This window comes from Bidens hawaiensis, unplaced genomic scaffold, assembly GCF_021521415.1.
Source record: "Bidens hawaiensis isolate Kalapana, Puna unplaced genomic scaffold, B.hawaiensis_p1.1 tig00022678_1, whole genome shotgun sequence".
In the NCBI taxonomy this organism is placed as follows: Eukaryota; Viridiplantae; Streptophyta; class Magnoliopsida; order Asterales; family Asteraceae; genus Bidens; species Bidens hawaiensis.
The window spans coordinates 212,588-229,158 of NW_027493541.1; the positions used below are offsets into that span (position 1 = coordinate 212,588).

Consider the following 16,571-nt stretch of genomic DNA (forward strand, 5'->3'; position numbering starts at 1 on the left):
ATATTTTCTTAATCATAAATATCAAATTGCATATTTTCTTTTTTCACATTAATTTACTTAATTACCCCTTCTTCATTTTTCAATACCCACACAATCACCGATTGAAAAATAATCAAAATCTGCTTCTTTGCTCCATCGTTGCCAGTTTCTCTCTTCACGCCTATCGACTATTGACGCCACCTCTTCTTTCTTCACATGAATGGCTACCTCTTTGACACGGACGGGATCGATATCAGCTTCTCTTCTCGACACCTGGTATATTTGTAAGAATTTATATATATATATATATGGTCATTGTTATATATCATAATAGATCAAAATTATTAATATACCTTTTTATATATTAGCTTGGTAATTGTTGATTTGTCATATTACCCTTACTAGCTAATAAATGGTTTCTCCTTGGATGTATATATAAAGAGAATAAATTAACATTGTAACCTAATCTCACACACATAAGAAAATAATGTGGCTCTTCTCTCCTAAGTCGGGTTCCTCTGAAGAACTCTAACACCATCGTTAACTACACATCCTAAAAGGGAACTCGATCAAAATGATAAACATGTCGACTACGCCATACTCTGTTGCGGTTACTACTCTTCATACTATAACAGGTACGCATATAATTATAGGTTTATTATATTATCATGTTTTTCCATTACTAACATGAAGAACTGATAAACATGTGGTATTAGAGCAATGTTGATTAATCAGTTTTTTATGTTTTCTCTAAATTTGAAATTAAAATCGAAAGACATGAATTTTGATTAAAAGCCTAATTTTTTTGGTTTTATGTTTTCATGTTTAGTTAAGAAACTTGTTATAATTGCTAAAATTCATATTTAAAACTATAATATACTCGAGATCTGTTAAAAATATGTTCAAGATTTCGATTCCAGAGAAAACTGACCAAAGATTACTCAAATATGTTCTTCCGTTTGTCATAAAATTCGAAGAATCGTATTTATTTTGGACGAATCGTAGGATTAAAATGTGTTGTTTCCAATTATGATTGATTTATCTGTTTAAAAAGATTTTAAACATGATATAGTTTATCAGTAGAAGATTTCAAAATCTTGATTCACTATAATTAAATCATTTAAATTTGGAAACAATATATTTCATTAAAATTCGAATTCCATCTTTATCATAAATTAGTTTATGGGATTAAAAAATAATTTACAGGATAAAATGGTTTATGGTTAAAAATGGTTTATGGTTATGAATTTAAAATAGATTCTGGTTTTTTCTAAAATCGTTTATAGGTTACCAAAATCCCGAAAACCTTACAAAACCCGAAAAATCTCATAAATCCCGAAAACCCACTAAAGGCCAGTCTCACTAAACTTTCCGATAACTCATAATTCCTGAGAACTTAAAATTTCTGAGAACTCAAATTCCCGATAACTAATTTCCATAGAACTCTAATTTCTCGTAAATTGTTCCTAACTAAAAATTTTGTAGACAATTAAATTTTATAAAATTTTACAAAACATAAAAAGCTTAACTTGAACGGAGTTGATGTATCCCTTCTGCCAAAAGATGATGTGTTACATTTACCCTATCGTTCAAGTCTAACTAAAACTTTTTTTAGTTTTGCCTAATATGATCCAAATGTCTCACTTCTACCCAAAATTGATGTGTTACATTTATATCTAGCAAAACTAACCGTGCATAATTAAAGTAATTGTCTCACTTCTGCCCAAAGGTAATATGCTACAATTGCTTTTCATATATACTTGAATAAATTTTAATTCTAGCCAAAGGTGATTTATTTTTTGTTTAAGTAGAATTTTAATTATGGGGCATTTACATATATCTACTCCCTAACTTCCCTTGTTACATATTTCCCCAATATTAAATCTTTAATTACATATTTCCCCTCCCTAAACCATATATATTACATATCTCCCAATTTCATTAAAATTAGTTTACTAAATGATCATTTTACCCTTAATGAACTAATTTACTGTTACCCCCTTTCTAATAGTAACAATTACATATAACCCATATTTAAACCCAAGCCGAGTCGGTTTTAAGACGAACATATCGAAGCTAATAAATTCAATTGGAGTCGATTTTTTTTAACCGTCAGCAAATATATTGCCTCCTAAAAACAGCAATCTACCTAAACGGAGCATTGTTAAGATGAACATATCAAACACTAATAAATCCAATTGGATTCGGACTTTTTAATCATAAAAAGTATTTAAGAAGGTATTGTTAACATAGTGGGGCAAATAAAAAATAATATTATTAGCACCATTACAAAGTTACTATTTATAATTCTCTTGCGTAACACCATACAATAGTTTCCAAAAAGCAATACGAAATTTATAAAAAAAAAAACTAGTAACTGTACCTGCATGTTATGGTGAGTCGAGTTCATATAGCCTATAGTTACAAAAGATGGGTTCTAATGGGCATATGTTGGCAATATAACTACAAAATGATAGCATTCTAGTGATAGATGCTATTTACTCAAACATTTGCAATAGGTGTTGACAAAAGAGGTTTCTATTGTTGTTATCTAATGATGAATGGCCAATCCTTGTTTCAGCATCCCAATGGACCAGTAATTCTGCTTCCTTCATTCCGAGTTCCCAGCTTCAAATCGAATAACTATAATAATCCTTTTTCATTCTTGCAACATCCTGTGTAAAAACCAACAACTCCATTACAATTTTAAACATATATGTGTATACATAGTTATATGAAGTAGCGTAATAAAGGTAAGCCTGGAAATACTAAGCCATAAGAAAAAAAAACATTTTTTTAAAATGTGGATACAAAACTGAAACACTACATGAAGCAAATGACCAAACACTACATCCAACACTTCAGAAACGACCTCATTGCATACCTGTTTATGTGTTTAACCACGTAACTTGTAGAGAAGTTCGTTATGTATTTCCCAACATGCCTGCGCTCTGCAGTGGGGTTTAGTTGTTTTCAAGTTAGATAAGACCATAAATCCACTTTGAAAAAAAATACTTTTAGTTTGGAAAGGCAGTCCAAGGTTGGAAGTATCACTTGCTGCACATGCAATGCTTACATGTTCAATCTGCATAAATTAGCTTTAAATACTAAAATACCTTTGAAACTTGTAGTTTGATATCGTTCATAGTTAAACAGATAAATGAAATGATCCCAAAACCAAATTTGAACAAAACTTCTAAAACCCAAGTACCTTTAGTTGTCAATTAAATCCAATATGTAACTTTAACCTCATGTTTATGCTTAGCATCTTTTTGTTGAGCTGTACGATCAAAAATATATGTCTACAAACAGCTTAATCCCAAATTAAAAACCCTATCAATTTGTAACATTCAGTTAGACCCTAATCGGAATACAAAATCATAAATTCGCAAAATTAGAACCTACCTATTTCAGTTTCTCTTGTTAACCATATGCAGATTATAACAAGATCAATTAGGGCTTGCAATCTTCATAAAAAATCGTCAAGAAAAGTAGACATACTAGAAAAAAAAATCGACAGAAAAAAAGAAACCCGACGTTTGGACGTTACTGCGATCCAACGCCTGAAGAATGGAAGGCGCCGATGTTTATAAGTTACTGAACGATGGAACGCCGGATGAATGGAAGTCGATGCCGTTGTTTCTGTCAGATGTTTGATTTTTTCATTAGGGTATTATGAATTGAAAAGGGTAAAAGGGTAATTACATATATCAAGGGGAAACGTAAGTAAATGTTTAGCTTTGAGGATATGTGTAATAATGGATTATGGAGGGGATATATGTAAAAATTCCTTTAATTATAGTCTATTAGTTTGATGTTAATAATAGACATATCACATCTTCAATAAAAATATAATGATCATCACATTAATGATCCTTCATTAATCTAATGATAATAAATTTTAACCTGTATTATTTTAATATCACGTAACATTAATCATAACTTTCTTCTATAAATTAGTATCTCATCTAAATCGTCCACTCAAATCTACAAAACCTAACATGTTTTGCTAAAGAGTTTCCATAAATTTTGCTCTTATTGGCCTATGATTATCCCTCAAGACATGATATGACAATTGTTAGTGCATAATGTCTATCGCTCAGGTCTTGTGTTTTTAGGTCTTGATAGTAGTGTATATGGAATATGTTGTAATGTTTAAAGACACACAAATAGTTATATGTCGTATAAGTCACTTACACGGCGTATAAGTCTCAAGTACACCTATATATCGGTTATCTTGTCATTTGTGGGGTGTGACTTTGGTCCAACTTTGTACCTGTCCTTATATTGTCATATCATGATGTACATCATGATATCAATGAATAAGATAAGAGTTAAAGAGATATCATTGAGTTTTTCACCTGTACTATGGATTCCGCACATAGTATTTGTAGAGTAGATATGATCATGAATGTTCTTTATCATCTTCCTTCGGTCCACACGTTCTCTCAATTGGTATCAGGGCTTTTGGCTTAGTATCTACTTAGAAAAGCTCAATTTCATCTATTTTCTACATTTTTTTGATCATTCCAGAAGATGTAGCCGTTCAAACCTTACCAAACTTTCACACATTGTCATATCTTTGGTTTTGAATAGTATCCTAAGAGTCAGATAATTTCATCTTCATTTTCTCCATAAAAAATTGTCAAAAATGTACACGTTTAGCTTATACGGCGCATAAGTTTGGAGCAGATAAGTCATATCTGCCGTATAGCACCCTACTTTGACTTATCCGGCACATAACTCCAACATATAAGCATTTATACGCCATGTATCCTCTCCGCATAAGTTTTTAAACGTATATCATCTGCAGATAAATAGTTACATAGACGCATAAGTTCTCTCGGTTCAATGCATAGTTATATAGACATATAACTTATACGACGTATACAAACTTACACGTTGAAGATTGAACATACACACCAATGTTACTTATACGCTGATGAATCAAATGTGATTTTTGAAGAGAAGACATTGGATCATGTTGATGTGGTAGATCCAATGTGGTTGGCTATTGAGAAAGAAGGATATGAATCAAGCATAACAAACATTAATGTCTACTTCATTTGTGTTTGGTGATTCATTTTAGTTTTTTTTTTGGGAGAATGGAATGAGTTTAGTAGTGAATAAGAATTTTGATTAAGGATTCATGAAAGATGAAAGACCTGATCTTAAGACGATAAAGAAAAACTTAAATTGCAAATCATTTGAAGAGGTTCGGAAGGCATAAGGTACAACGGGTCTTTTAGCCTTGATGGTTGACCTAGTCTAAATAATATCCAAGGAGGAGTTTGTTGGTGCATAAATGTTTATTTTCTTAGACACACCAATACCAAGCAATATCCAAGGGGGAGATTGTTAGTGCATAATGTCTATCGCTTAGGTCTTGTGTTTTTAGGTCTTGATAGTAGTGCATATGGAATAGATTGTAATGTTTAAAGACACACAAATAGTTATACACCGTATAAGTCACTTTCACGGAACATAACTTATACGCCATGTAACTTATACGACGTACAAGTCTCAAGTACACCTATATGTAGGCTATCTTGTCATTTGTGTGGCGTGACTTTGGTCCAACTTTGTACATGTTCTTATATTATCATATCATGATATATTATACTGCTATCAATGAATAAGATAAGAGTTAAAGAGATATCTTTGAGTTTTTCACCTATACTATGGATTTTGCACATAGTATTTGTAGAGTAGATATGATCATGGATGTTATTTATCATCTACCTTCGGTCCACACGCTCTTTCAACAATCCTACCGCTCCTTCTAAAGATAGTAGTACAGAAGAAAGCTAGACCATGACAAGTTGGATGAGTCAAACATAATGTCTCTTATAATAATCAAGAAATTATTTAAATAAATGTTATCACTAAAGTTATTCTAGATTTAGTTTTTCCTAAGACTAATAAAATAACTCTTAAGATGCATGCATTCCTTCTAAATTCTAACTATAAGGTTAAATGGTATCCCTGAATACATCAGAATGTATAATATCATGGCCCATAAAATTAAGGGCTCACACATAAAAATAAGTACAATTTTCAGTATGCACATACTAAATTTTTCAATAGTATAATTTGATGCTTAAGAATCAACAATAATACTTAGAAGTACCAGAGGAAAATGAGTGTGTTGATCAGCAACATATGTACAAAAAAAGAAATTTCTGGCACTAGAAAGTAAGATGTTATTCAACTCACTACCACTAAAACCTAAAAGAGGATAGTTCTAAGATCCAAGGACAAAATGCAAGATTACATTCAGCTTTAAGTTCTCCAAGGAGAAGCTCCCTACACAATTATGCCATTAGACTAGGCATAAGCAACGACTATCCATAATTAGAAGAAACAGTTGGCTAAAATAGGTAGTCGTATATTAATGATATTTAAGTCGATAATCTTAATATTCCAATTAACAAATGACAGGTTGAGTCTATTTCTATACGTTTTCCTACCGGAAATCAGCAAGTAACTAACATGAGGGTTAGTGAAAAAAATAAATGTTAAAGCTATTAGAACCATAATAAAATGTCTTCTTGTTATGCTTTATGATACCTTATAGATTCTAGAGATTAATTAGAATTTAGTATCAATACTTAAGTTACATTATGATAGTTCTGAGGATTGCAAAAGCAAGCGGAAAGTCACTCTTACCTCAAATTCTCATATTATTTTTATCAATGTCTGGATAGAAATATTTATAAGATAGAACTAGATGATATTATACATTTTTACAACTTTTGTTATCTTAGAAAAGAGAATTTAACAAAAGACAAATGAAACCAAAAAATTTCATCAATTAAAACCAAATTTCATAAGAAATCATGGCATTGTTGATGGTGATGATTTTCCATTTAATCTCATTCTCAATGATTTTAAATCATGTGTTAGAAGCCCTAAACATTAACTGACTTACGGAATAAGTATGGGTCTACCAGAAGCTATATTTCACTACCATTCATATAATATATTCTAATGAGAATACTCAGACATAATTTATTTATCATTTAAAGACTATCTACTTGTCTCTAATCTATCTTCTATGGTCCACGGTCTTAAGGAGATTCTTTCATACATATACTTAATATGATTTCTTCTAAATATGTCCCTAAGTTTATTATGACATCTGGACATTAAGGAAAGCAAATCAAGTCTAATGTATATATATGATAAATTCCCATATCACATGCATCACTAAAACTTCTATTGAATTTTTCCTATACATATTAAAGACCATTGAGAGCCTTAAGTGTCTCAATAATAACTTGCAAGATTTGCAAGAGGTGGGGAGTGAAAACTTGATATCATCTCAATTTTAACCTCTTGTACAAGACATTGCTCCATCACGACATTGTTCCATCAGAACTTATCTCCTTAGAACCTAATGCTACTCTTATAAAAGTTTCATTGTTTCTTAAATGTGGGCATACTCAGATATTTTACTAAAATAATCCTCTACTCACATACATAGGGTGCGAAACTTGAGATCCTGTGACTAATTGGAGCTACTTCTGGTATTGACCGGACTATCCCAGGGACACTGGAGATTAAGTCTTTGAGCTTTTGTAATTCTTTTTGCACCACCAGACTCATGCCGACATCCTGCGAAGTTTCATCTTTAGTCACATTCATAGTAATATCGTTATTAATATTACCAGTATTAGGATTCCTGGCTAAGGGTCCTAGGACAACACTGAAATACTTAGTGGCGGCAATTCTTGTAGCTTGAGCTGGTTCGCAAGATCTTGTTGTAGGTTGCATGGGTAGGAAATCATTGTAATGATTCCCTAGGGATCCTGATGCCTCGAAATTCAGATTTCTCAACTACGATGGAGTGAAAGGATCTTCCGCTGGTTTCTTCCCTCGTGCCTGGATATCTCGGAGTTCCCTTAGGAAGGAATTGTTAGTTTCCTTTTGTTGCTCCATGTGCTCCTTCATCTACATCAAAACATCAAATATTTCATTATTAGACATAAGGACAGGTCTTACGTTGGAGGGTCCTGATCCTTGAGTCAGCACACTAGCGAAAGGCCTCATTGTTGGAGTAGTCATGCCAACTGAACCCCCAGATCCTGAGCTGGTTATTTCGGCATTGGTTTTTTTTCTTTGAGTAGAAGGTGGAGGAGGAAGACGCTAAGAAAGTCCGAAGGTTGAAGGTGTCATTGAGAATGATGTAAACTTTGATTGTGATACCATTTTTGAGTAAAGTTTGGAAAGGTAATGGTTAAGAACGAGTTTAAGGGTGGTTTTGAGGATGAAAGACACCATTGTCCCACGGTGGGCACGAAACTGTTTTGGTCAAAAATTACCGAAGCAATTTAGTTATCAATCTTAGAATGTGAGGTAGTATGTTCTTCACATAATTGGTAAATAAGTGCAATAAGTAAATGGTTGGCACACGATGTAGTGAGGAAAAACCTTAAATCCTGGTGAGGATCTCCGGCGAAAAACCTTGGGATATGAAAATTATCAACCTGCCTCAGATTTGTTAATAATAAAGGTGATACAACTCGAGAACTGGTTGCAAATGATGACTAGAATACAATATCGAGTGTTGTATGTGTATGGAATGTGTCCTATATTGTTTTGCAAAGCCTCATTATATAGGAAAAGAAAACAACAAACAAAGAGAAAAACCGGACTCCACTTATACTCCTTTTCCTGACCGTTAGAGACTTGTTGCACACTTTCTTCACGTGTTTATTGACTATATTCCGGTTCTTTAGGTGGACATAGTCAATTAGCTGTTGTACAATAGTTCACGTAGAGTAGCCTGTAAACAAAAGTGCATATAACATTGAAATGATTAGTTCAGGATATCGGAGCTCACCAGGGATCCCAATTAACAGGATACTGGTCAGGATCACCAATAAAATAAAATGACCCCTAACAATATTAATAATAGTAATAATAATAAATTAATAATAAAAACTTAATAGTTTTTAAATTTATATATTGAGTGGAGATTATTAAGTCAAAAAAATGTTCGATGAACTAATATATATAAGTAATGTTCAAAGAAAATGCTAATTGATTTTATAAGTTAAAACTTTCATTTATATATGTATAACTAGTTAACGCGACCATCTTTACAGCCATGAAAAAAGAACCCAACACCACCACAAAAACACCTACCTTTTACAAGTCACATATTAAACCTACACCAACCCTCCTAGGATACGCAAGGCATCCTAGAACAATTCTTCACCCATAAATGACCAAGCGTATTTATTCCCCCCACCACACTTGCGAGATGAACCGGTCTCCTATTAAAAATCAACTCGTTCCTAACTTTCCAAATGCTACAGATCGATACAAGACAGATTGCCTGCAAGGCTTTCTTTTTTACCTTCGTGAAGTCTAAATACATGTACAACTCCAATAAATCTTGCACGCAAAAAGCATATACCGAAGGTGGCCCGCACCAAGATGAGATAACTTGCCAAATATCTTGCGGGAACCGACACAAAATTAAAATATGCTCCACGGTTTCGTCTAACTCCCCACACGCGGGGCGTAAAATGGGCCCATGATGGATGTTGTAAGACCCCGACTCCTAGGAATTCTACAGTTGGTAATCATGTCAAAAACTTATAAAAATTTAAAACCAAGAAAAATTTTGTTTTATTTAAAACCGATTCAGAGTAAATAACAGTTGAATAATAAGTGTCAAGATTCCCAAAAACTTAACAAAATTTTAACCTAAAGCAACTCATTTTATTTGAAAACCAGTTCATAGTATAAAATCAGCGGAAAATCCGTACTAAACAAGTCCCCAAACACCCGAGAAATGTGCCCAAAATCAAATTTAAATATAACTAGTAATTATTGAAAAGAAACAGTGTTCATAAATAAAATCCCCGACTAAATATGTCTTCAATCGTCCAAGTAGTCTCGAGCACGTCCAAGCGGTAAGCATCCTCCTCGTAACCTGAACACTCACACTAACATACACACAAAGTCAGCTTGAGCTGAGTGAGTTCAAGTTTTAATAATTGACATCTGTATAAATCATTCCAAGAATTTTAAATATAAAATGGGATATAAACGGTTAGGCCATAATAAACGGTAAGTAGTCATGTCATACTTATATATCTATATAATTATATCCCTATTCATAACATCCAAGTAATAACATCAGGGTCGAGCACACGTACAACCCAAACACGTAACATTCCATCCAACGTATGCAAACACAAGGTAGGCATACACAAACATCCTTAGTCGATAACGACTAATTAAAATCAGGGTCGAGCACACGTACAACCCAAACACGTAACATTCCATCTAACATTACAAACACAAGGTAAGCATACGCAAACATCCTTAGTCGATAACGACTAATTAACATCGCCAATCATTGGCCATACAATAACGCATGTATAAACATATGTATATATATTATTCCAAAATATATATACCTTAAATACCGGTACCGTACCGGTACCAAGATTTGGCGATTTTCGGGATCGGTATTTTCGGTACCGGTACCGGTACGGTATAGAGCTCATCCCTACTGTGTACAACCAAAAGCTAAGTCATTTAGAATCTCTTTATCATTTGTTCATTTTTATTCTCCTTTTGACCCTTTAACTGAACGTTGTTGATCAACATGTAAATGAAGCTCCGTGTCGTGCTTTAGAAGCAATTTATAAGACCGTGACTAAAATAATATAAAGAGTTAAAGTTTGTTATTATTCGTCGGTTTGGCCATTTTAACCCTTTCACTCGCAGTCTAAGATGACAAAAAATTCCAATTTGAATAAAAACTAATTTAAGAGGTCTGAAGCATCATAACGAACTTCACACGATTTTTACTCAGTTGACTGTTTAGTTGAATATTGTTTATTTGACATGTCTACGTTAAAACACAACCCAAATCTACCTAATAAGTAGATAGGTTAAAACCACCAAGACCGCCACTTGTGTCATGTAAACCTATCTAGGAGACTAAAAAACTAGTAATCACTAATAACAAGAATGCTAATAGTATCACTAATCAGACTAACAATAACACTAATATTTAACCACAAAAAAAGTTGATGTATGGTGTGGCCACTTAGCTCACTAATATATTTCGGTTCCGTTTGTTCATTTATGTTCTTTGTGTTCGGTTAGATTTTAACGAATAAAATATGTTTATTTTCTTAACGAACGAACATGAATAGAAACTCGTTTAATTATGTTCATGTTTGTGTTGGGTAAAGTAAAATGAATGAACATGAGCATGGCCGTTCAATTCGTTTACGGGTTTATTCATGACTACATATTATATTTTTATAGTACTACGGTACGACTTAAAAAAAGAACGCTTCTATTAACAAGAACGAGTGACTTCTTTTTCTCGAAAGTGTAGTTATTTATTTGCGGTTTTTGCAAGAATAATGGTTAGTTTGTAATGGAAAACACATTAACAAGTCAAACCTCTTTTATATGCACATCAAACCCACACAAAACCTTTTATTGAGGAATAAAAACAATGCATATCACTTTGCAAACCGTTGAAAATACCAGCAAACTCAAGTGCAATGTTTTTATGGTTTCAGGGTCGGATAAACTTTGACGGAATATAATTACCCGACAATGCTTTAGTGACTATATTTTTGTAAGATTGTTGCTTTAAATTGTAATATTATTTCATTCAAAAGAAAGTTATTTTTTTATCATAAATTAGGGGTAAGAATTTTTTACCGAGTACCGATACTATACCGTACAGGTAAAAACCAAAAATTCAGTAGCGTTACTGATATTCGTTTGGTTTCTGTATTTTTACACTACTCGTACTATACCGTCATAATCAATACAATATTCGGTATTTCGATACATGTACGGTACTGATCTCATCCCTATCGTAAACAATTTTTGCACGTGCATAGATCAGTAATGTCGGCGGATGTAGTTAAGCGCTTCAACTACCCCATCGTTAAAAATCATAGTATACACTGAAGAAATTCAACCAAAGTATATGGAATTAGCGATCACGTACCTCTTATCACATCCACCACCCCCACCCGCCTTCAATGGTCGTCTCGCAACCCCTGCCCCAACACCCGATGCCTCAGCCACCTTGCTTCCCCCCCCCCCCCTCCCCTCTTCACTGCCGCCACTCCGCCCCTTGTGCCACTCTACCACTGCCATACAGGGGTGGCGGCGCTCATCGTTGTGGGGTGGCATTATCAGTGGTGCGTTTGTTAGGTGATGGTCGTAGTGAAAGTAACAATTTCTTTGTGATTGTTGTCACTTACAAATTCAAATTTCCGTAGTTCCTTTTAAGTTTTCAGTTCCTTTGACAAGATTCCCAATTTCTTTAAAGAAATTTGACCAACGAAACATAGCATTTCTTCCGGGTTCATCATTTGTTAATTAAAGCGGGCGAAAACTAACCCAAATACTTAAGTTATGTTCGTATTAGGAGTGTTTAGAATGACCTTTTTGGCTATTTTAGGTTAGATTTAATTTTTAGATCATCCATCATTATCAGGAACTCAATCATCATATTAGATTGTATATAATCTCCGTCCAATAATGTTCTTCATTAGGCGAAGAGGTACCTTTATTCGGCTGTTAGCGTTCCGTTTGTTCAGTCCTACCACAAGCATGCTAACAGTTTGTATGTATTAGGGCTTTAAAGGTTTGTATGTAATCATTCAATATTGACAGCACGTTTCTTGTCAAATTTTAAGATTTTTATACCTTTGTATAAAAAGAATTAAAAAAAAATCTCCATTCGCATCCAATAATTTGTTCCAGTCCGACCCAAAACCAAGAAACTAAATTGATCAAATATATTTCGATGAAAAGAGTTAAGAATATCCAATCATTAAAATACTAACTAAAGTAGTATATTGAGAATGTGGACATAAAGCTCAACATTTGCGGAAAAAAAACCTAAATCAAAATAACCTTTTTCTGAATATATAAGCTATCTATCCTGCATGATATATCACCAACAGGATATTTCGCTCGCCACTAGAGCCACCATGAAATGGGGCCTAAACCGCCGTCCGCCACAAGTGATCCCTGCAATAATTAAATGATTCAACTTATTTCAAAATTTAAAATAATAAATAGATCTGATTTTTTTTTAAGTTATGTTCTTCAATGCAAAGTTAACATAATCTTATAAAACTTACAATTATCTCCATAGGCGCAAACGGTTTCAAATCTTTTTGCACCTTTGGGATTTCAGGGAACTTAACATTTTGAACCCGAAACCTAATCTGTAATCAAATGTCAAAAAGTAAACAAACAATTTCGTTGTAATTAATTTAATTATAAAATGAATGTTAACTTACTAACCTCATCAGCTCCGTCTATTAAAAATGTCCCATCCTCAGTTACATATGACCATCTGAATTGACCCCTGAAAAGGTCAAGCAAAATTAGCACATAGGTCAAACTGGTCGAAAGTCAGCCAGACCTGTGTAATGCAAAACCCCTCCTAAATCGGGACATGGTCATGTTCATTCGTTAAACTGAACACGAACAACTATTACTAAACAAATGGGATTCTCTTGTTTGTGTTCATTCGTTAAGAAAATGAATGCGTATTCGTGTTCGTTTAGGTTTTGTTAATAATACAAACGAACATAACAAAACATACATGATCAAACCTAACCGAGCAAACACCCAAATAAAAAGGTGAACATCAAGTTTCCAAGCCTAAAAATTAATAGAACTAAGCTAAATTGTAATGGGTCTGAAGAATTTAACTAAATATATACAAGAGCATAAATGAACGAGCTTAAACACACGTAAACTAACAAACATAAATAAACAAACAAGACATGTGTTCACGTCTGCTCATTGACTAAATGAACAAAAAATTTTGTTGATGTTCATCGTAAACTAAACGAACAAAAAAAAAAGTTTTGTTCATGTTCATTCGTTTACTATAAACGAAGCCGAATAGTTCACGAACGGTTCACTAAATGTTATGTTCATTTACCAGGCTAGGCCAGCCCCATTATGCCACCTCTATATATAGATTAAAAAAAAAGTTTAATCTTATCACAATAATGCCACTAAAAACTCACTTGTGTTCTGAGTCGGGCTCAGAAACAGAAGGGTCTGGCATTAGCAATTCTGGTATGTATATATCTTCAAAGAATCCAAGTGATACTGCAATTTAATTTAATCAATATATTGTATAAGTGTTATTAATTAACTGTAAAACAGTAACCAAAAACCTTACTTAAAATATGTTATATAAACAAACTTACACCGTAAACCATCAGCATTAGACTCTATAAGTCTCGCAGATATAATTTCTCCTACAAAGGGCTTAAATATTATCAGCCTGAATTTCACCTGCCAAGTTAGGTCAATATGTCATCACCATAGTTGTTAATAGCGAATAGCGGACGATTGCGATAAGCTATCTCTACACCACATACCGATAGGCGATAGCGATTAAATAGCAAACGCTTATGTCTAGCAATACACTAGAAAAAATTTTCAGAAATATTGTATGTGTATTATTTAGTAAAAGACCTAAAATCATGCTATTTTATAGGTATATTATATCCAAATACACTGTTTTTATATCAGGCCATTAGGGCGCCAAAATCAAATAGCGAAACCCTAATGCTACGCTACCCTAATCGCCACATCGCTCGCTAGGATCACTATTAACAACTATGGTCATCACACACCATCAATAAACAAACTTTAAGTTAAAAATGTTCATAAAAAGTTAAAACATACTGTGTAAGTTGGAGCGCCTTCATTGGCAAATATAAAACCACCACCAACTGATGCTATATCATACACAGATATGCATAGCCCCAAATTTGCAATAACCTGTTTTATGAAGACATTTATACCATTAGGTTTCAATTATGATATAAAATGCATGTATAATATGAATTGAAAAACAATATAATGTAAAACCTTATCCACGAAGAGACGCTCGAGCTCGCCTTTAATGGCTTCATCAAGAGAAAGGGTTAAAAGATGAGGTTGCAGTCTGAATGTATGCTCCAATTTGGTTAACTGGAACATATTTACACCTGGACAAGTAACACAAAAGTTCCATTAATAGAGCAAACGTAACGTCTAACGTGTCACCACAGAAACACCCCAAGAAAATGGGTTAACGAATCCACATCTTGAATCCCACTTTCCACCAATCACCATCATACATAGGACTCACAAACGGGTCAGGTTGGGTCAGAACTGGTTCAGGTCAAAACAGGTCTGGGTCAGAACGGGTTTCGGGTCAAAACTCGTTGGGGTATTTATTTATTTATTTTTTTTAAGACCAATTTATATGATACAATACTTGAGAAAGAAAGGGAATTGGAACAACTGACACAAGGATTATAGCTTGACAGGTCCATCATAAACAATTAACATTTTAATCTTAATTCTCAATTTTGACATACATAAACAAGTACAAGCAAACAAGATAATATTGCGGTGTTTAAAGCCCGCATGGCTTATAGTAAACTCATGAGGTCAAAAATCAAAATATAATTCAGGTTATATTGAAAATCACAGAATATGATTTAGGTTATATTAAAAATCAAAATATAATTCGCTGTTTTAACAGTTAACGTTTAAAACATCTATTGATCAAGTTTTAACAGAAGATCACATCCCTGACAAAACACTAACAACAAAAGCAATGTCAATTCTTGATTCTAAATATATATGTTTCAAATATATAATATTTTAGTGAATGACTTTAACTTGTGCTTTAGTATACAATATTCACACTTGAAAATTCATCTGCATACAGATTGGTAGCTAGTCAACTACAATTGAATGGTTATTCAAAATTCACACTACAGAAACCCTAAACCCCTATATATCATCGTATAAAGATTCAAAATCAAACAAATTGGAAGCGTAAATCAGATTATAGATATTGCAATACGCTGAAACATGAAGACGAATACGAAACTTGAAGGACACATGGCCTGCCAGACGAGTTGACAAGCACAGGAGCAGACTTAGGTATCCGCAATGGAGACGACCCTGTAAACGAACCAAACGTTCGGGGAATCGTGAACTGTTTGAAGGGAAGTTCATTTACGTGCTTTCGTTTAATAATTGAACGAAAATGAACACGTTTTGTTCGTTTAGTTAAATGAACGAACATGAATAGAGGTTGCGTGCGTTCATTTATGTTCGTGAACACTCGGTAATGTGTTCATTTGTTTATGTTCGTTGGTTAAAGGTTTGTTTTGTATTCTTATAAGATTTTATTTATAATAACCAACCTATCGTTTAAATTCTATAATTTTATTGTTTATGTTCTGTTCGGTCGTTTCATTAATGGTTTGTTTTATAAAGTGTCGCTTTAACTAACAATAAATCTAACTTGTGTTTCGTTAAAACTATCAGAATAAAACTGCGAATTGAGGAATTATTATGTTTATGATCTCAAGTGTATAACTTTATATTTAATTAAGGTGATTATGTCCTTCAAAAATAATAGCAATTTTGAACTTTGGTGTCTAAAACAAACAATAAGCTGAACAGAAAGAAAGCGTACAGATCAAATCTTCTGGTTTTCACTTCAAAAGTTTATTTCTTGACTCTGAATTTAGGTCGTGGAGAGGGAACAGCGA

At 33.3% G+C, this 16,571-nt stretch overlaps 1 protein-coding gene across 1 annotated transcript; it reads right to left on the reverse strand.

Annotated features, from left to right (window-relative positions):
- Positions 1-12,934: 12,934 nt before the first annotated feature.
- On the reverse strand, positions 12,935-15,000 carry LOC143566042 (uncharacterized). The gene is made up of 7 exons (XM_077052831.1): positions 14,887-15,000; positions 14,701-14,796; positions 14,217-14,304; positions 14,031-14,115; positions 13,294-13,357; positions 13,128-13,214; positions 12,935-13,014 (listed from the first exon to the last, which is right to left on the reverse strand). Exons 1-7 carry the CDS (start codon positions 14,995-14,997, stop codon positions 12,964-12,966), a joined length of 582 nt encoding a protein of 193 aa, XP_076908946.1. The 5' UTR covers positions 14,998-15,000; the 3' UTR covers positions 12,935-12,963.
- Between the last annotated feature and the right edge of the window lie 1,571 nt (positions 15,001-16,571).

What these genes read in the sequence shown, in the direction of transcription:
- LOC143566042 (XM_077052831.1), bottom strand. Translation starts at nt 14,997, where the DNA reads ATGTTCCAGTTAACCAAATTGGAGCATACATTCAGACTGCAACCTCAT. An exon ending in TAATAGACGGAGCTGATGAG is followed by an intron (nt 13,215 to 13,293) that starts GTTAGTAAGTTA and finishes ATTTGATTACAG; the next exon opens with ATTAGGTTTCGGGTTCAAAA. An exon ending in TTGCGCCTATGGAGATAATT is followed by an intron (nt 13,015 to 13,127) that starts GTAAGTTTTATA and finishes TAATTATTGCAG; the next exon opens with GGATCACTTGTGGCGGACGG.